The sequence below is a fragment of the Leptinotarsa decemlineata genome, unplaced genomic scaffold (assembly GCF_025532065.1).
Source record: "Leptinotarsa decemlineata unplaced genomic scaffold, Ldec_3_MD MMD2_tig00004204_RagTag_RagTag, whole genome shotgun sequence".
NCBI lineage: Eukaryota > Metazoa > Arthropoda > Insecta > Coleoptera > Chrysomelidae > Leptinotarsa > Leptinotarsa decemlineata.
This window is the reverse complement of record NW_027412603.1, coordinates 1,135,766-1,156,413: the sequence shown is the minus strand read 5'-3', so window position 1 is coordinate 1,156,413 and position 20,648 is coordinate 1,135,766. Positions and strand designations below refer to the sequence as shown.

Here is a 20,648-nt window from a genome sequence, read left to right as displayed (position 1 = left end):
TTCAATTCTTCTTTTTTAGTTGTTTCAGGAATTTCAAATCATTTTATATAGTAGACAATGGAAGTCCGAACTAGTGAAATTCATTATGAAACATTGTCAATCACCTTTAAACATATAATGACAGTACATTTCGTGAATATAGGATGAAGAAAATAACTTTTATTTCTGACCGGGATATTATAAGCTTATATCGTCATAGTTACGCTATCAATAAAGAGGGTCATAACTCCCTTGGGACATTATAGATTTTATAATTCCCTCTACCTTTCACAAGTAAAAATAAATAGAAATGAAAACTGAACCATGTTTTATTTATTCACGTCATTACAAATAATAAATGTACAATTTTGAAATGTTCCCTGAAAATTACTTCCGCCACATATAATGACAGTACATTTCATGAATATAGGATGAAGAAAATAACTTTTATTTCTGACCGGGATATGATAAGCTTATATCGTCATAGTTACGCTATCAATAAAGAGTGTCATAACTCCCTTGGGACATTATAGATTTTATATTTCCCTCTACCTTTCACAAGTAAAAATAAATAGAAATGAAAACTGAACCATATTTTATTTATTCACGTCATTACAAATAATAAATGTACAATTTTGAAATGTTCCCTGAAAATTACTTCCGCCACTGGAAACAATTTCTTCTTTTGTATGGCTGGAGCTTCTGTTCACTACAGTCGAGGTACCTGCTTCTTCTTATGACAAAGTAGACAACATACGCGCCGTTTTATTTCTCAATTCGATGCTATCCTCCAAATACCCCTCCGCCACCGTGGAACTTTTCCAACCTCCGTGTCTTTTTAAGTTAGTCATAGTTGCTCCTGCATTGGCTAGAGCAGTAGCAGAAGTGCGACGAAGGCAATGTCCCGTATAGGAAGATGAGTTTGGCAATCCTAAATACATTGCGATTTTGCTGGGGATTTTCCCAAACATGTTTTTTCCAATTGGCTGAGATGTACATTTATTTTGTCGGAAGCTCAAAAAAAATCGTTCAATACCTTTAGGACGCAAAGACATATAAAGTCTTAATAAAGGCAAAGCGGAGAACTCTTTTTCATCCGCAACTGTAAATTTCTTCGATACACCAGTTTTACTTTCCGGTACGTTCACTACCATAACGGAATCCCGGTCCTCTATATCCGATATCTTCATATTCAAAAGTTCCTGACTTCTGCATCCTCCAGAATAACCCATAATCAAAACAACCTATAACAAAAAAAAGAAAATAAATACATACAAAAAGGAAAATAAGAAAAAAATCATTAGGAGCGTCCTTTAGGAATCTGATAACATCTTTAGGAGATAAAACAGCAGACTTTTTCGGCTTATAACTCTTACTCTTCCGTTTCAAAAAAGCCTGTAGTTCATTAAACTTGGTGATATCTCGTTTCTCATGTATAGTCACCATCGATTTTAGCATTGACCATTTAGTCTATAAAGAATTTGGACTATACGTTTCTGACTGAAACGAATAAACACAATTACTACCAAATCTACCGAAAAACATAGAAAATTCCTTACCAGTTCTTGAAAATATGCCAGAAATACAGTTTCAGTGACATCTTTTGGCATAACGTTTTTCCGTGTCAGCCAGTCCAGATATATCTTGTATTCTTTTTGGTATACGGCTTCACTTTTCGATGGAATTAATGATTCTCTTGCTTGTTCAGCTTTTTTCAAAATATCCTCCATTATATTTGGGGTAGAAAACACGTTTTCACCGCAAACACAGCTTGATAACAAAGTTCTGTTTATAAACAAGTAACATAGCAACAACCTAGCAACAAGAAAACTCTACTATAATCAACGGTACCTGATTCAAATATACCGGGAAGGTAATGAATTGGTACATTTTTCCGTTTCAAAAATGAACAAAATTTTATTGAAATCGGTCAGAAATAAAATTATCTATGTACCACGGGAATTAATGAGCCTTAATAACCTCAGGCAATTGCTGTCCCTCGGGCCAGAGGCCCTCGGGACGCAAACTTTGCCATCGGTAATTAAGGCCCTCCTAATTCCCATGATACATAAATAACTATTATCTGATATCTACAAACAGAAACCAGTCATAACAAATAGAAAACTTAGTAGAAAACTGACAGAAGTTATTTTTTCTTGATCCTATATTCACTATGAATTTCTTCAAAATGAATAGGTCACCAATCGACCACATTTCATGATGACCTATGTATCATTCACCAGAACTGTAAGGAAGAATCCAGTGTCAGACACAGATTGTCAGTAAGTGGTCTAAGTCTTTTTCGTGGGAAGTGAATGCATTTTGATAAGTGAGAAATTGAAACAAGAACATAATATATCCTTCAAAAAATTATAAATTCCATATTAGCTGAAAAATAGTAATCATAATTTTATAACCATATTTATGCTTATTATCGTAGATTCTTCGGTAAGTGGTAGCTCAGTGGGTTTAGCACTTTCTCAGAGCTTGGTGCTAACAGGTTTGTTGCAATTTGGAATGAAAGCTACAGCTGATGTCGTCCAACAATTAACAAGTGTCGAAAGAGTTCTACAGTATTCAAGACTGGATTGCGAAGGTCCATTTGAAACGCCTCAAGGTGAGTCAGATTACATTTTGAAACCGATTATATTAAAAAAAATGAGATATGATGATAATTACACAATTTCCACAAACGCTACTATGTTAGTGAAACGTGTCTTTGTGAAAATTGAGTAATTATTATCATGGATAGTGTTATACTTTACATCAAGTAACGGGTCAGTTCATTCATGATAGATTATGAGTTTTTCTCTGACCTGAGAAAAAAACTCATGATTTTGTTTTGCCATGAAATCCACAATATGTTCTGCAACGATAAAAGTGAAATTATCTTAATAAACAATTCGTTCGGGCCAGTCCTAAATTACCTACAATGTAGGGGAATGGACTGACACCTAATAGAGACAACTACTCTCCTGGCTAATACCACGAAGGGCGTTGAATTATATTCGACAGGTATCAGTGCAGAATTTTTCGCAGAAGTTATTCCGGCATATGCTGTTTGCGAAACGCCCTCAGTGGTATTAGTCAGGGGAGTATTTGTTTTCTGATAGCTATCAGTCCATTAATCTTCAAAATAGGTGATTTGAGAACGAATTGTTCTCTCAGCCATTCTCCAAGTATGCCCATTCAATTTGTGAAACAATGAAAGTGATATTTCGCGGGCCCGTTTTCACTTTGATCAAACTCTACTATTCATGGGATAGAAGATACAACGAACTGTATAATGTGTCAATATAAAAGCAACGTACACCTCAATTTAATCAACTCCAACTATGAAAATGTATCAATAGAAGATTCAAAAAATTCATCGTCAATTCATTGCCAAAAATAGCTGCTTTGAAGAAAAAGAAATTCATGTGGCATATGAAAATATGAATCAGGAAAAGAATCGTATTTTGTGTAGAAAATTTTTATTTGTAAATTGCAAAGCGCTTTCGGCTGTTACGCCATCATCAGTGCGATACCTGACAGTAAGTAATATTCAATGATATTTATTTTGATTTCAGATTGAAGTTTAAAATAATTTAAATAAATATCATTGAATATTACTTACAAGTAAGTGATATTCAATGATATTTATTTTGATTTCAGATAGAACTTTGAAATAATCAAAATAAATATTATTGAATATTACTTACTTGCAGGTATCGCACTGATGGCGTAACAGCCGAAAGCGCTTTGCAATTTACAAATAAAAAAAATGTTTATACGAAATACGATTCGTTTCCTGATTTATCAGTCACGTGTATGCAGTTTTAACAAATCTCACCTATGAAAATATGAGCAGATAAAGGAAATAATCATTTCGCTGTCACTATACGAGTGCTCTGTTTCATTCTTCGTCTTTTTTCTTATCACAAAATTTCCATTGCCAATATTGTAAAAAATATCACTTCAAATATTCTGAAGAATAAACCAAAGGAAAGGTATTACTTCTATTATCCTTAAATTTTTTTTGAGCTAATCCTCAAAAATGATATTCATTGCCAAGCGGCAGGTACCCGTTTGAAGTCTGCAAAAAGCTTTACAAAAATTGTCATGATAGTAAACGACAACCAGAGCCCAAAGAGGGAGAGAGATAGAGGACTGATTTCATTGGCGGTCGATATCAAAGCTTGGCTTTGAAATTGACCGCCCTGGGGAATTCGTAAGGAAATACGTCAAAGCCCTTATTGTTGATAGTAGGTGAATGGAAAGAGCACAAACTCAAGATGGCCACAGTTTTTGGCGAGAAATTCTCTCTCGCATAAATAAAAACCTGGAGGGCATTCTGAGCTGGACCAAATGATGACCTACGAATCCAAATTTGAAACTGTTAAATTACATTGCGACTATGGAATTTATTTTGAGTTAGATATTGGATGAAAAAGATTTGGATGTGAACTGAACCCATATCGTAACCGTCCTAGACGGCTCATGCCAAAAAACCAGGTTACAACTATAATTGTTCAAATTGTGTAGCATGTATATGTATATAAACATGCATGTATATAATTTTCATGAATTGTATTTGTATTTTGGAGAAATTCCACAAACACTCTTCATTTCTCCAGAGTTCCTATCGTCCCTACCAGTAAGCGAATGAGATCGTTGATCGATCTCAACATCTCTTTCATATTCAATTATGAGTTCAACTTCACGAAAGCCTGAAAAATATTTCTCCCCTGCTCCACCATCGCGAAGAGGCATCGGTGGCTCGTATTGCTCAAAGATAGTTGCGACTTTTTCTATGTGACTTATTTCTGTCTGCTTGGATGCCAATGACATCTCCGCAGCAGACTGAATTTGTTCGGGTATGAGTAGCGTCTTTGCAACAGATTTATCCTTGAGTGGGTAACCCCCACCCAAGCATTGTTCCGTGGTGCTGAAGCTGGAGTTAATTTGAGACGTATGGCGTATCTTCTGAGCTGAAATTCATTCAGCTTTTCTTGGTAGACTATGCAGTCTACACTGTTTGCTGGGTAGGGACCTGTGCAGTTGACGCACTTTGCTGGTTCTTTTGGGTTTGTGCACTCATATGTAGAATACTCTTCCGCACTGAAACTTTCTATCACAATTTGCCGTCGCATGTCCCCAAAGCTGGCAGCTGTGGCATTATGAAATTTGCTTCGTATTGTTCTCCCGATTCCCATTCTACCCGCATAAATTAAATAATTCATATGACTGAAGGTGAAGTCTTGATTCGAATCAACAAGGTATAACGGACTTCCTCTTGATCTCATCTTGTAGATGTTCTCCACCTTTATATTGTGTCTTTCTTCCAGGTCATCAGCGATGTCATCTACTGGAAGTTGTGAATCTAGTCTCCTCAGAACAAAAGCATGTGTCTTGTCTTCATGCAGCGTATTTGTGTGGTATTTAGCATTACTATTTTTGTTGAGGGTGTTACTTATGGTGTGATGGTCTTCTTTGCTTTTCGTATACAGGAGTGTTGAACGCTCTGTATATTCAAGCTCAAGGTCTGCTTGCTTCCATATTTTTCAAGTATTCTTTGCTCAAGGTAACGTTCATTCAATAAATATTGGAGATAACGTTTGTTCTTGTTATGTCTTGGTTTGTGTGTTTTAGATTTTATCACGTATCTTCTAGCTGTTCTCGTCTTGGAGCAAGTCATATCTGTTGATAAATTGATTTAGGATTTCGCGGCCGAGATTTTCATTGTGACGATCCTCATTCGGGTTAGAAGGCATAAACCTCTGAAGAAGCCAGCCACTCGTGTTGGCGAAACGTTAGGATACAGTTCTAAACCACGAAGGCCTTCGAGTCTGAATAAAGATCGTAACAATGTCATATCTGTTGCTTATCTCAGTCTCTGCATGTGAGCTGATTGAGGTTTTCCTGGTGTTCTAAGTTTCTTCGTAAACTGGAATCCTTCGTTTTCCGGAAGGCTGGAAAAATCTTTTCGCCGTTTTCGTTAATATCGTATCTTTTTTTCTCAAGGACAAAATACAAGCACTACATAAAATTATTTTGGCGCCCTAAAAGCGGTGGCTGTGAGAAAGTAGTGATTCTTATTGGATTTGAATCGCTGGAGATTGAATTCATTTGGAAAAACGTTCTCAGGAAATTTATTTCACATAAACGCAGTTTTCTACATGAAATAGTTTTCGAACAGTGAAGTTTGAGGTGTACTGAGTTGAAACTCGAAACGACGAGCAGCCACAGTCCGTCGCGTATTTCTAATATGCGCCACACTTAGTGGAATCAAATGTGCCAGGTGTCACCTTCACAAACCACAAGAGGAGAGTAAATCATCTGTCGGTAACAAATAAGACAGATGGGTATCCGCGGCTAAGCTAAACAGTGGAGACGGGAGTGGGTTAAACAACTTGGCAAATTTCAAATAGATCTTAATGCGCGCCAGGTAAATTTAATCCTCCAGATACCCCAAGTGACTCACAATATCAATAACTCACTAATTAATATTGGAAATAAAAGATAAAGATTCCCAATATGATTTATTCAGTAATCCTAACTTACATGGATCAACCAACAACGCTTCTAAGACAACAATGCGATATTCACACTACTACGCGATGTTCAAATGTCAATACAAGAACGCGGTGTATATAACCACGAATTCAATCAGCTATACATTACGGTAGTAACGACTCTCAAAAGAAAACTACAATACGTCGAGTAAAACTACCACGAAAATTGAGTAGGTGAAATCGTAAATACTAGTATCGGATGGTAAGACAAACTCGTTTGCGTCGCGTGAGCTCAGGCGTAGGCGCATCGGTGTCAATCAGTAATCGTGAAAGGAAGAATATACCTCAATTTCCGTTTCACAAATATCTATATCAATCAGGTATCAATAAACAAACTCTTAATCAATAAACGATAAACAAACACTATACAGTGTGACCCATTTAAAATGGAACCACCCCTGTAGAATGTGCATTTTTCAATCAATCTCAATATATTTTTATTGAAATATTAAGCATGAAAAACTGTATCTTGACACTAACTTTCACAATTTTAGTTTCATTTCCAAGGCACTCTATGGTTTTTTTTGTTTGTCAAAAACGGCAAAAGTTTATTAGGCAATTTTTGTTTTCAAATTTGACTACACCACTGGATTCATAGTCGTTATAAATCAAAACTGTCAAATTTTCATTAAAAAATATTTGTTAACAACGAAGTTACAACAACTTCAATTTTGGAAACAAAGTATTTGTTTGTAATTTTTATTCAGATTATAGACATATTTGAGATCTGACAACACTGTTATCACCAAGTAGAACACCAGTGAATTTGTACAGTGAAAATCCGAAGTCAACAGCTCAATGCGTTCTACAGTTATAACTCCTGAAAATATGGTAATGTGAGAGATTTGTGGTGCAAGCGTTTTGTAATAAAAATCTGACTACGCCACTGGATTTGTGGATAATATTCCCTTAAAATCATTCATTTGAGTGTAGGTTACAAGAAGTGTATTCTAGAATATCAGAAAATTAAAAATTCATTTTCAAGTTATGCAGTACTTAGTACATTCTTCCGCATAGCCGCTAAAATCAAATTGATTTAAAGCATGGAAATCATTTATTCAATAATAAAACAGAAAGCAGGACAAATATTGTTCCCTGTAAATTCTTCATAACTCAACTGAAACAATCTTTTAGAGGAGATATCAATAATTTGAGGAAGCTGAACTCATTATGCAAAGGTTTTATAATAAATCAACAGTAGGCTGTGATTTTGACAGTTAATCATAAATAAAATAATAGTTGTTAGTTACGTGCGTTTAATAATGGCTTTGCAATTATCATTAGAAGAAAGAATTGAAATTGTGAGAATTTCTGGGGACAATTATCATAGTGAAAGAGAAGCAGCTAGGATATTTAATCACAGACATCCAAATCGACTTCCCATTGACAGAAGCACCGTCAGTAAAATTAACAAAACATTTAAAGAAACCGGTGCAGTCAGCAAACATATTTTAAAAAATAATCACCGAAGAAGAAATTTAAACGAAGGTGCTGTTTTAGATTATTTTAGAAACCACCCAAACAGAAGTTTACGAGTCGCCAGTTTGGATTTAAACTTACCGAGAGAGACTATTCGACGATGTCTTAAACAAAACAAAATGAGAGCATTTAAACCTAAATTTCTTCACTCTTTAAAGGCAGGTGATGAAGTGAAACTTATGGAATTTTGTTTGTGGGCACAAGGCGAGTACCTGAATACAAGAAATTTTTTAAACTGCATAATGTTTAGTGATGAAGCTTCTTTCAGCACCAATGGGGTAGTTTCATCGCAAAATGCTCGGTATTGGGCTACGGAAAATCCGCACTGGATCATAAATTGTAAAAGTCAATATTCCGAAAAAGTTAACGTTTGGTGTGGTATAGTACAAAATAGAATAATAGGTCCATATTTTTTTGATGGAAACATAAACGGGCAAAATTTTTTGGAATTTCTAAATAACCAATTATCGGACGAAATAGATGAAATGCCTCTTGCGGAACAAGTAAATTTATATTTTCATCTCGACGGCTGTTCCGTGCACAATTCGAGGATTGTTAAAGAGTGGCTAAATAACCAGTTTCCAAATCATTGGATAGGACGAGGTAGTGACTTAATTGAATGGCCACCTAGATCGCCTGATCTAACAATATTAGACTTTTTTCTATGGGGTATTCTGACACAAAAAGTATACAGAACAAGACCAACGAATCGAGCTGAACTCATGCAAAGGATACGATAAGCTTGTGCCGAAATTACAGTTCAACAAATAAGAAATAGTGTAAACAATATTCGGAAGAGATACGATAAATGTATTGAACTTAATGGAGGTTTGGTAGAAGCCACAAAAATTTGAATGTTCATTTTTAAATCAATGTTTATTTTAGTATCAGTTTTTTCTTAATGGCAATTAATTATTGAATAAATACTTTGAAACTTGTTTGTATACATGTTGTTTTCATCAGCTATAGAAGAAGGTAGAGTAAGTTCAGAATCTCATAAAATGTGATTTTCCAGGTGCGCTGTTACAAAAGTACTATTATTTATTATTGGGAAACTTCCAAAAAGCTTACAAGTATGACCATTAATACTTCAAGATTCTATCAAGATTTGGTAAAAGCGCAATTGGGAGATCCCATGACATGAGATTCTGAACTTGGTCTACTACTGCGTAACTTGAAAATGAACTTTTAATTTTCTGTTATTCAATTATTCAATTTTTATTTTAATTCTCACTTCTCGTAACCTACACTCAAATGAATGATTTTAAGGGAATATTATCCACAAATCCAGTGGCGTAGTCAGATTTTTATTACAAAACGCTTGCACCACAAATCTCTCACATTACCATATTTTCAGGAGTTATAACTGTAGAACGCATTGAGCTGTTGACTTCGGATTTTCACTGTACAAATTCACTGGTGTTCTACTTGGTGATGACAGTGTTGTCAGATCTCAAATATGTCTATAATCTGAATAAAAATTACAAACAAATACTTTGTTTCCAAAATTGAAGTTGTTGTAACTTCGTTGTTAACAAATATTTTTTAATGAAAATTTGAAAGTTTTGATTTATAACGACTACGAATCCATTGGTGTAGTCAAATTTGAAAACAAAAATTGCCTAATAAACTTTTGCCGTTTTTGACAAACAAAAAAAAACCATAGAGTGCCTTGGAAATGAAACTAAAATTGTGAAAGTTAGTGTCAAGATACAGTTTTTCATGCTTAATATTTCAATAAAAAAAAATTGAGATTGATTGAAAAATGCACATTCTACAGGGGTGGTTCCATTTTAAATGGGTCACACTGTATCAAACAGGTATCAATAAACAGAAGGGCAACAATTATTCAAATATCTCAGTATATCACAAATACTCAATTAAATCAATTATAACTTGCGTGCTCCTTTTGGGCCACCCGGTATGTGGTGTTAAGCTACCCCGTGGTTCGACGGAAGTGGATCACCCTGTAGTACTGCTGAGATGGATCACCCTGTAGTACGACGGAGATGGATCACCCTGTAGCACCACCAAGATAGATCACCCTGTAGGGCACGACAAGCTGAACCAGAAATGGATCATCAAATAAGATCCAGAAAGATAAATAAAAAAAGGAAAGAAGAAAAAAAAGAAAAACAGGAGAACAGGAAAACCGGAAAACAGGAAAAAAAAAGAAAACAGGAAAACATGAAAACAAGAAAAACAGGAAAAAAAACCCTACGGAAGAAAATTCTCAATCAGAATCAGATAAAAACAAGGTGAGATTCAACCCTCATTCAATAGGGACTATTTGACTAATCAATACCCCTGGTATATTGGGTGCCCTGTATAACCATATAACCCGTAAAAAAAATCAAGACAATTGAATGAGTGTTGAAACCTCTCTTCAAAACTAATATTCACTTGAATGACAACGCTGGGAGCAAATATTACTAAAATCATTTAAAACACATTTAATGGTAAAATTCTTATCCTGGCCAAGGGGTTTTCTATACGTTTCTTCGTGTGCGGTGCTCTGCACGGAAGTCCTACTGGGACTTGATGAGTGACTGAGGGCCTTCTGTTTCTTATGAATCTAGAGACGAGAAACGAAGGTTGTAGAATTGAAAAGGTGATATCATAGCTAAGACCACATGAGAGATGCGACAGTGATTCAAACATACCTAATTTCGGAAATCCTTCCACCTGGCACGAGTTCGGTAACCACCACAAATCCTCAAAAGAGATTAAGTTTCAGACTGCAAATATCCACACCAAAATGACCAATCAGTCTTCCACTATACAATCCTGACTTGTAGAAATAATCCCCATGAAGCATGGCACAAATACAACCATATATATCCTACAATCAGTCTGATGGTACGCTTGAACTCCGAACCAAGCTCAATCGAAGGCCAACTTCCGAATACTCAGAGACTGCCACATCTGACAGCTAACCAGTTGTTGCCACAGTGAGTCCAATCTACACTACAAGCACCAAGGGGGCGCTGTGCACAACATCATACATCTATCAATTCCTCCACAGCCACTTGAGACAATATCAACAAGTCCATGACCCATCAAAACTCCTTCTCAAAGCAATGCAACCCTTAAACAACCCTTGACAACTTGAGTAACCGATCAATCCCTCACCCGTGAACAACTGTAGAACTAGTTCGGTGTAAGTCGTCGGAACGACACTACGAAAGTTCGGCAGATGTCAACCAACAGCTGTCTCTTAACCTTGAAATTGAATGTTTACAAAATATTGTTCCAACCTATTTTCAACTATTTACCAATCCTTATTCATGCGATGGAATAGAAACATATAAGGTAAGTCGCCACATCCTTCCCTTTCAGTACGAATATTTGAACATTCATCTTATGCAGAATATTTACCGAAAATATCAAACAGTATTCAGAAACCCAGAGCTAACTAATATTGTTTTTCAGGCGATATGGCTCTAATATGTAAGTAAACCTTCTGGAAGTGATGAATAACAATCTATGCAAGAAATATTCTTGGAAAGGTATAGGGAATAAGGCAGACAACGGCTAAAAAAAATGATAGTTGAAGAAAACTGAGAAACAAACAATAACAACTATTTCAACCTAGCGAGGAATTTCGGATCTCCAACGTCGATTGGCAATAGGAGAATGTGTAAGTACTGGTCAAAGCAGTTAGTCAGGGAGCATACATATATTCTTGTACATTTCAGGTATAGTTTTCCATGGAACGGAAGATTCCCATTACTATGATGTTAAATGAATAAAATCAACTTGTAACTGAATTACATTGTTAATATCCTTTGAATAAAAATCTTAAAAGGTAAGGTAGTGTTTTGAAAGGTCACATAAGAGCAGTTTGATCTAGTGCTAAATTGAAACGTAACACAGGGTATGCGTAAGGGCGGAGCTCCATACATGAAAACAATACTTCAAAGAACATCTGATCTGAGCTTTATAAAGCATCAAAAGTTGCTGAAGTGTGTACAGTTTTCAGGTTCGGAACAGTGTTTCAAGCTTTTAAGAAGCGGCTTTCGCTATTCCAGTCACATGATTGTGCCAAGACATTCTGGTGTCCATTTCAACCCCTAACAAACTTATCGAAGCCGAGAGTGGAATTGTCTTACCTGACATTATTATGGTGTTGGTATGGTATTACATCATTTTTGAAATCACTGATATCAAAGCGGCTGGTCTATAGTTATTTGGGAAATTTGTCTTGCCCTTTCTAGGAATAGGCTGAACGCAAGGAATTTTTAAACCAAAAGGAAAAACCCATTTTTTGTAACACAGGTTAGAAAAGTCAGCAAAATACTGGTGCGAGTTCATTTGCGTACTTTTTAGGTACGATGACGGACCCTTCATCAGAACCAGACGCCGTGTTGAAATTGAGCTGTTTCAGAATTCGCCTGACTAGACGTTATCGAAAAGTAATTTATTTCTGACCGGGATATTATAAGCTTATATCGTCATAGTTACGCTATCAATAGAGAGGGTCATAACTCCCTTGGGACATTATAGATTTCATAATTCCCTCTACCTTTCACAAGTAAAAATAAATAGAAATGAAAACTGAACCATATTTTATTTATTCACGTCATTACAAATAATAAATGTACAATTTTGAAATGTTCCCTGAAAATTACTTCCGCCACTGGAAACAATTTCTTCTTTTGTATGGCTGGAGCTTCTGTTCACTACAGTTGAGGTACCTGCCTCTTCTGATGACAAAGTAGACAACATACGCGCCGTTTTATTTCTCAATTCGATGCTATCCTCCAAATACCCCTCCGCCACCGTGGAACTTTTCCAACCTCCGTGTCTTTTTAAGTTAGTCATAGTTGCTCCTGCATTGGCTAGAGCAGTAGCAGAAGTGCGACGAAGGCAATGTCCCGTATAGGAAGATGAGTTTGGCAATCCTAAATACATTGCGATTTTGCTGGGGATTTTCCCAAACATGTTTTTTCCAATTGGCTGAGATGTACATTTATTTTGTCGGAAGCTCAAAAAAAATCGTTCAATACCTTTAGGACGCAAAGACATATAAAGTCTTAATAAAGGCCAAGCGGAGAACTCTTTTTCATCCACAACTGTAAATTTCTTCGATACACCAGTTTTACTTTCCGGTACGTTCACTACCATAACGGAATCCCGGTCCTCTATATCCGATATCTTCATATTCAAAAGTTCCTGACTTCTGCATCCTCCAAAATAACCCATAATCAAAACAACCTATAACAAAAAAAAAGGAAATAAATACACACAAAAAGGAAAGTAAGAAAAAAATTACCTTATGCAATAAATGAATATCATTAGGAGCGTCCTTTAGGAATCTGATAACATCTTTAGGAGATAAAACAGCAGACTTTTTTGGCTTATAACTCTTACTCTTCCGTTTCAAAAAAGCCTGTAGTTCATTGGACTTGGTGATATCTCGTTTCTCATGTATAGTCACCATCGATTTTAGCATTGACCATTTAGTCCATAAAGAATTCGGACTATACGTTTCTGACTGAAACGAATAAACACAATTACTACCAAATCTACCGAAAAACATAGAAAATTCCTCACCAGTTCTTGAAAATATGCCAGAAATACAGTTTCAGTGACATCTTTTGGCATAACATTTTTCCGTGTCAGCCAGTCCAGATATATCTTGTATTCTTTTTGGTATACGGCTTCACTTTTCGATGGAATTAATGATTCTCTTGCTTGTTCAGCTTTTTTCAAAATATCCTCCATTATATTTGGGGTAGAAAACACGTTTTCACCGCAAACACAGCTTGATAACAAAGTTCTGTTTATAAACAAGTAACATAGCAACAACCTAGCAACAAGAAAACTCTACTATAATCAACGGTACCTGATTCAAATATACCGGGAAGGTAATGAATTGGTACATTTTTCCGTTTCAAAAATGAACAAAATTTTATTGAAATCGGTCAGAAATAAAATTATCTATGTACCACGGGAATCAATGAGCCTTAATAACCTCAGGCAATTGCTGTCCCTCGGGCCAGAGGCCCTCGGGACGCAAACTTTGCCATCGGTAATTAAGGCCCTCCTAATTCCCTTGATACATAAATAACTATTTCGGCTTTGTCGATTCTAGTGTGGAAATAGTGGTTGGTAACTTCAGCTAGTAGATTTGCTTTTTCTATGGATGTTGTTGCGGTTGAACCATCGGCTTGTGTCAGTGGTGGAATTGTGGATTTTGTGAAGTTTTCATTAGAGAATAGTGTCCTATATTGTGTATAGCTTGGTAGTAAACGCATCATATGGATTTAGTTTTCTCCTGTGATATTATTTTGAACCTCATAACATCAAAGTTTTGAGGTTACAGCATTTCCTCTCGTTGAAAGGAGAGATCGCTTCTGATTAAAAGAGATATTTCAAAATTACATCCGAATCAAGAGTGGAAATCATAGCCGATCTATAGAAAATTGACGAGGTATGTTGAGGCACTGACTTTGGTTTTTGTGAGTGCAAGAATATGAGAACTATCCGTTTGCAGATGTTAGTGCACTTAGTTTCTGATTCTAAGCTGAGTCCTCTGATGTCGCAGAAATAGAGTTTGAAGTTGCTAGTGGACCTCTAAGCAACTGCAGTTATCATGCTATTCCCCTGTTTCGATTTCGGGGGTATTGAATGCTGGTTTCACAGTAGAATGCTATCTTATCTCTCAATTCCATCAGGCACAGGTGCCTGATGGTTTTACTCAAACTCTCTGCGCGGCATTAGCTGGGTTAGGTGTTTCTTCCATTGGGTATCTGCCACATGTACCTACAAATTCGTAGGACTGCATGAAAGGAATGGGCAACCTTGAGCATGTCATAATGCACCTCTCCGGAATATTAATCATTATTCCGACTACAACCCCGGAATATGCTTGTGCAGTTGTTTTCTAGGTCTGTCTACAGGTGGCGCAGTGGACATCTCACTGAATCAACTGCAGAGAGATTTCATGATCAGCTGGAATGATATTTGTTTGGTCGTGATCCCACCCATTGTTGTCCGACAGAAGGACAAATGGGTACCGCTATTGAAACTGACGACTAAAGAGAGCATCAAGTTCTCGAAAGCCGTCAATCTGCATGACGGGATCAAAGTCCAGCTGGAGTCTCCTGACGACTATCGGCGTCTGGCAAGGCTTTTGGTGAGGGAAAAAATCCCTCACCATACTTACTCGCTCCCCGAAGAGCGGCAACTACGTGCCGTTAACAGGGGAGTACCAGAGCACTTGGCAGTCACCGATGTGCGTGAGGAACTCGAAGCAAAGGGCTTTGACCTCACCAGCGTCACGTGCATGAAGCGCGCTGGCAAACCTATGCCTCTGGTCCTCGTCTTGGTAGACAGGAACCAGAAGCATATTTTCGAGGTCAAAGGCCTCTTAAGCGTGAAGGTTCAGGTCGAACCCCAGCACGCAAAAACTTCGGTGGGTCAATGCCACCGATGTCAGCGCTTTGGACACTGCCAACGCAATTGTTTGGCAGTGCCTATCTGCGTAAAATGCGCTGGCAGGCACTTAACTAGTGCCTGCCAAACTAAGGCTAAAACTGACCCCCCAAAGTGCAATAACTGCAAGGGGGCTCACACAGCCAACTACCGCGGCTGCCCCGCGTACCCAAAGGTACAAAAAAAGGGGCAGACTTCAACCCGGAAACCAGCCTCCTCAGGGAGACCTGCGGGGTCTGGACGCGTCCAGGAGGGGTCAGCTTTGCAAAAGCTGCATCTAAGGGCGCAAGTACTTCTGCAAGTACCTCTGCAAAGCCCACCTCCCCTCGACCTGAACCCTCACCTCAGCCTCAGGGGGTTCCAGACATCTGTGCCGCACTGGACCAGATGAAAAAGTTATTTGTTAAATTCCCCGTGTTAAAGACAATGTTCACGGTGAATACAAGCGTGATGACCGGAACCGCCAATGTCTAGACAACCAACGTTGCCTAGATCTCTGAAGATAGTTTTTTGGAATGCTGATGGCATTCGTTCAAAGAAGCTGGACTTCGAAAACTTTTTAATCGAGAACAACATAGATGTGGCTCTAGTCCAAGAGACACATCTAAGGAACGAATCTATTGTCATTCCAAACTACAGATTCTTTCACAGAGAACGTGTTGGACGTGCTGGAGGGGGAGTTGGCATTTTTGTCAAACGATCCCTGCAGTGTGTCCAATACGGCATTGACAGTGCTCGGTTGCACGGTACTGAGGCCGTGGGGGTCGAAATTCAACTGAGAAGGAGTTGTCACAGAATAATCTCGGTTTACAACCCTCCGAACATTCGTCTACTCCCAGAATCTCTGGATGAACTGCTGATGGGAAGCAACATTCCGACAATTACTGCCGGCGACTTCAATGCCAAGCACAGACCTTGGAGCAGATCCACAAATCGAAACGGCCAAGCGCTCCATGCGCATGTTGACAGACATGAATATCTTGTGCTGGGACCAGATGAGCCTACGTACTATCGCGGGCAAACTAGGCCTGACGTACTAGACATTGCGCTTCTCAGGAACGTCTCTCTGACTAGCGAAATCTACGTTCTGTCGGAACTGGATTCTGATCATAATCCAGTAATCCTGGTACTGGGCGATGATCTTCCTCCCCCTGAGTATCGCGTGAGATCTAAGACGGACTGGGATGTCTTCACAGCCCAGCTCGAAGAGATGCGCGCCCCTCCTGAGGTACTCGACTCTCCCGACGAACTCGACGCGGCAGTTGAGCGTTTCGAGCTTTCTGTGAATGATACGTTTCGAGCGGCCACCTCCAGGGAGGAGTGTCCGCTGAAGAGCTACAACAGGCCATCAATGAGCATCGAAACGAAAGGTGGGAAGAGCCCTTGGAATCCTTCGAACCTGGGAGTGACGAGCTTTGGCGAGTCACTCGTAGGCTCAGGGGGAAGAAGACTGCTCTCTCACCCATTCACGGAGAGCGCGGAGTGTGCTACTCCCCCGCCGACAAGGCGTTAGCCTTTGCAGACACGATGGAACGTCAGTTTCAACTTAACGTTGACGACGATGACGACATCGATCGCGATATGCTGCTGGAAGACCGGGTTCACCGACTTCTCAGGGAGGATGCGTACGACGACATCCGTCCAGCTTCTATGGAAGAGCTGAAGGGTCACATCAAGGCTGCAAAAGCCAAGAAAGCTCCGGGGGCCGATTAAATAACCAACAAGTTGTTGAAGAGACTCCCGGAAAACTGCGTTGAATTCTTGTTAAGTCTAATCAACAGTTCGTTGGCCCTCAGACACTTCCCTAGAAGGTGGAAGCATGCGATCGTCGTCATGCTCTCGAAACAGGATCAGAACCAGCTGTTCCCGCAGAACTATCGCCCGATCAGTCTACTCTCGTCGGCGGCTAAGCTGGCTGAAAGAGTCGTTCTGCAAAGACTCAACGAAGAAGTTGAGGACCGAAATGTTCTGCCTAACGAACAATTCGGCTTCAGGAGAGATCACTCCACTAAACTACAGGCTCTAAGGTTGGTCGAGAATACAATCAGCGAGCTAAACAACAGGTTAGAGTAGAGGGCTCTCTGTCCGACAACAGAGAGATCCTCGCTGGAGTGCCACAGGGGGCCGTGCTCTCTCCGACGCTGTATTCGCTCTACACCAGCGACCTGCCTAGGTCCGAAAGAGTGAAGATATCCCTGTACGCCGATGACACGGCTCTACTCTCGTCTTCCATGGGGCGGGAGCTCGGCGTCGTCTACATGCAACGTGCATTGGACGACCTCGAGCGCTGGTACCTCGATTGGAAGATCCGAGTAAACCCGGAAAAGACTCAGGCGATAACCATGGGAAGATTACTATCTTCTCCGGCCAGAAAAGTGAGAGTCTCTGGAAGGGAGATTGACTGGCAAGCGCGGGTAAAGTACCTCGGCCTTTTAATAGACCGTAGGCTCACTTGGAACCCGCACATTATGTACGTTAAATCCAAGATCGAGGGTCGGATAGCCAGTCTGTACCCTCTGATCAACAGGAAATCCAAAATGAGTTTAAAGAACAAAATCACGATCTACAACACGATGTTCAAGCCTGTCATCATGTACGCTTCAGGCGTCTGGGGACAAGCGGCTCCGTCCAACATTTCCATTTTGGAAAGGTTGCAAAATAAGTTAATTAGGATGATTGTGAATGCTCCTTGGTTCGTGCGGAATGAAGCCATCCGCAGAGATTTGCAGCTGCCTTCCATTCGGCAGTCCATTCAGTCGAGGAATGAGAGAGTTTTCGAAAAAACGGAAACTCACGAAAACCCGTTAGTTAGGGAAGCTACAGATTATGCTGTAGACGAACCCTCCCGATAGAGAAGGCCCCGACACTCTGTCGAATGAGGCCCTCATGTCCCCCGTTAAAGGATGAATAACTTTTTTATCCATCCCACCCCAGCCAGGTAGGGGTATCCCGTGAAGGGCGGCACTGATGTCTAAGGACTTCATGCCGTCATCTATCAGTTGTGCACCCATTGGCCCCTCTCAAGGCCAACAATCAGCCAAAAGGGTAGGGGAGCTGGTCTCCAAACCTGGATGAAATTAGGATGACTCGTTTGGTCGTGATACTCAGACGGTTCACACCGTTCTAAAGAGACCATGCCCGGTAGTATTGATGAGGAAAACACCCCGAAACCGGCTATCGGTTGGTCGGATCGACTAAACGAAATTAATTTCTGCTTTTCAAGTCGAAGACGTTGCACAGGTACCTGACTGTTTCTCTTCAACTCTCTGTGCGGCATTAGCTGGGTTAGTTGTTATTTTTTCCGTTGGGTAATTGCGACACGTACCTACGAAGTCATAGGTCTGAACTATAAACTAGTATTGTTGAATTTGCTTTTTATAAAATCATATGAGAGGAGGTGGGGTGTCCTGTATTGTCGAACTGGTCAAATAAAATATTCATGGCTGGTAAAACGAGATAGTTTTCAACTTTGAAAAAAATTATTTGAATGATGGAAATGGTGCTAAAAATACAAAATCTATTCGAAGGTGCAAGAAATGTACAGTACAAAAAGTAAACACAAGAATAAAATATTTTGTCAAGTGAATAAAAAATTCACCTTTGCATTTTGAACATTCATGACCCTTTGTCAGAACTTGCAAGTGAATTCTTCGCAAACTCCTTTGTCGATACCTGCACAAGTTTCATGTGGTCACTCCTTGCAAAGATATCAGTTTTACCTCTCTGTCGGTTTGGAATTGGAGTATAGATCATTGAAACGAATACAAAGAACTCCATAAGTATCTCGTTATGACCGACCCGACACAGAAAAGAACAAAAATATATTTCAAGATGAACAACATAAATTATTCGAGTTTATTCACATAGAAACACTAAGAGAAGTTCATAATCTAATTGAAACGTCTCAACTACAAATCATTTTTCCACCAATATCAGAGAACTCTTTTCAATTGCAAAAGACCAAATTTATCATAAACACACTATTCAGTATTTACGGTTTTGACATGACAGAAGAAACGTTTTTTCGATATTTTGTGTATGTCCATCTCTAGATTTATTACATGTCAACTTAGATCAGGACCAAAATCATAGATGGAGACAGTGGTATTGAAAAAAGTCTGGTGTTCTGTTTTACCATACTATCCTATTTTGCCAGACTCTTCCTCGCCCTGGAGTCGGCGGTTGCTTTTTCTGGTAGAAAAATATGGCTTCCAAGTACTCATTTCTTCATACTAGATAAGTTCTGGAATCACTCATTCTTAAAATTTGTGCCTGTTTTATCATTCAATGATTGCTCTTTCAATCTTATTTCAATTCTTTACTGCAATAGAGTTCAGCAGTTATGTAAGGTATTTGATGTGATATCAAATGAGAAATATCCAATAATGAAAATTATACTTCAATGAGATCGGTGATCTAGTTCTGGCAATTTTCTTATTCACATTTTAGAAAAGAGTTGAATCATCTAATTTGTTCGACTGATGACCTATGCATTTTGTGAAGATTCATATCGAATATGAAACTAACTTCTGTCTAATTTCTACTGAGATTTTTATTTTTTTACTACCAGTTTCGGCTTATTAAATCATCTCCAGATAAACTGACGCAGATTACTTGAGAATGCTCCAGTTTACTGACTTCAGTTTACTTGAGAATGGTTTAATAAATGGAAACCGGTCGTAACAAAAGAAAATATTTATAGAAATTAGATATATTTTTTTCAAATCCTATATTGCATCATCCAACAAACGGGACATTATATAAAGAGAATCTGATTGAGAAAAGTGTCATATTAATGCATAATAAATTTCTCTTCACCTGATATAAACAAGACCTACACTATCAATTCAATATATATTAACCACCTGAGGAACCACCTATTCTGGATGTCTGCACTCGTTCATACTTCACATAAAATATGACTCGTTTTTCATTCTCATCATTGATAATACATTTTTTAGATTCCTTGCTGCTAAAAATCTGGCCAACTGAAGGACACATACAATTCAAATGCCTGTCTTTGAGGTATGTGGAAAATGATCCTCCAGTCCTCAATGATGTCAACTTTGTAATTCAACCAGGAGAGAAGGTAAAATCATTAAATGGTTCATAAAATATTGAGGTTCCAAATGAGATGTTATATGAGATTGGTTCTAGTTTCAATTCTTGTTATTCAAAAATTGAGAAAAATGAAAG

At 38.5% G+C, this 20,648-nt stretch overlaps 2 protein-coding genes across 6 annotated transcripts in view; one reads left to right on the top strand and one right to left on the bottom strand.

The window, feature by feature from the left end:
- Positions 1-20,648, top strand: part of LOC111515719 (ATP-binding cassette sub-family C member 4) — a 137,412-nt gene that overhangs the window by 109,901 nt on the left and 6,863 nt on the right. For all 4 annotated transcript variants that reach the window (XM_074178641.1, XM_074178638.1, XM_074178639.1 and 1 more), the window contains 2 exons: positions 2,420-2,596; positions 20,414-20,541. In XM_074178641.1, coding sequence (XP_074034742.1) covers positions 2,420-2,596; positions 20,414-20,541 — 305 coding nt within the window. The remainder of the gene's footprint in view (positions 1-2,419; positions 2,597-20,413; positions 20,542-20,648) is intronic.
- Positions 453-15,207, bottom strand: LOC141483791 (uncharacterized). 2 transcript variants are annotated; one of them, XM_074178647.1, is made up of 3 exons: positions 13,569-15,207; positions 13,288-13,509; positions 453-1,223 (listed from the first exon to the last, which is right to left on the bottom strand). In XM_074178647.1, exons 1-3 carry the CDS (start codon positions 13,737-13,739, stop codon positions 714-716), a joined length of 903 nt encoding a protein of 300 aa, XP_074034748.1. In that variant the 5' UTR covers positions 13,740-15,207; the 3' UTR covers positions 453-713. The 2 variants fall into 2 exon arrangements, with proteins under 2 accessions (XP_074034748.1, XP_074034747.1); XM_074178646.1 differs by lacking the exon at positions 453-1,223 and adding an exon at positions 12,483-13,229.

What these genes read in the sequence shown, in the direction of transcription:
- LOC141483791 (XM_074178646.1), bottom strand. Translation starts at nt 13,739, where the DNA reads ATGGAGGATATTTTGAAAAAAGCTGAACAAGCAAGAGAATCATTAATT. An exon ending in TGGCATATTTTCAAGAACTG is followed by an intron (nt 13,510 to 13,568) that starts GTGAGGAATTTT and finishes TATTCGTTTCAG; the next exon opens with TCAGAAACGTATAGTCCGAA. An exon ending in ATATTCATTTATTGCATAAG is followed by an intron (nt 13,230 to 13,287) that starts GTAATTTTTTTC and finishes TTTTTGTTATAG; the next exon opens with GTTGTTTTGATTATGGGTTA.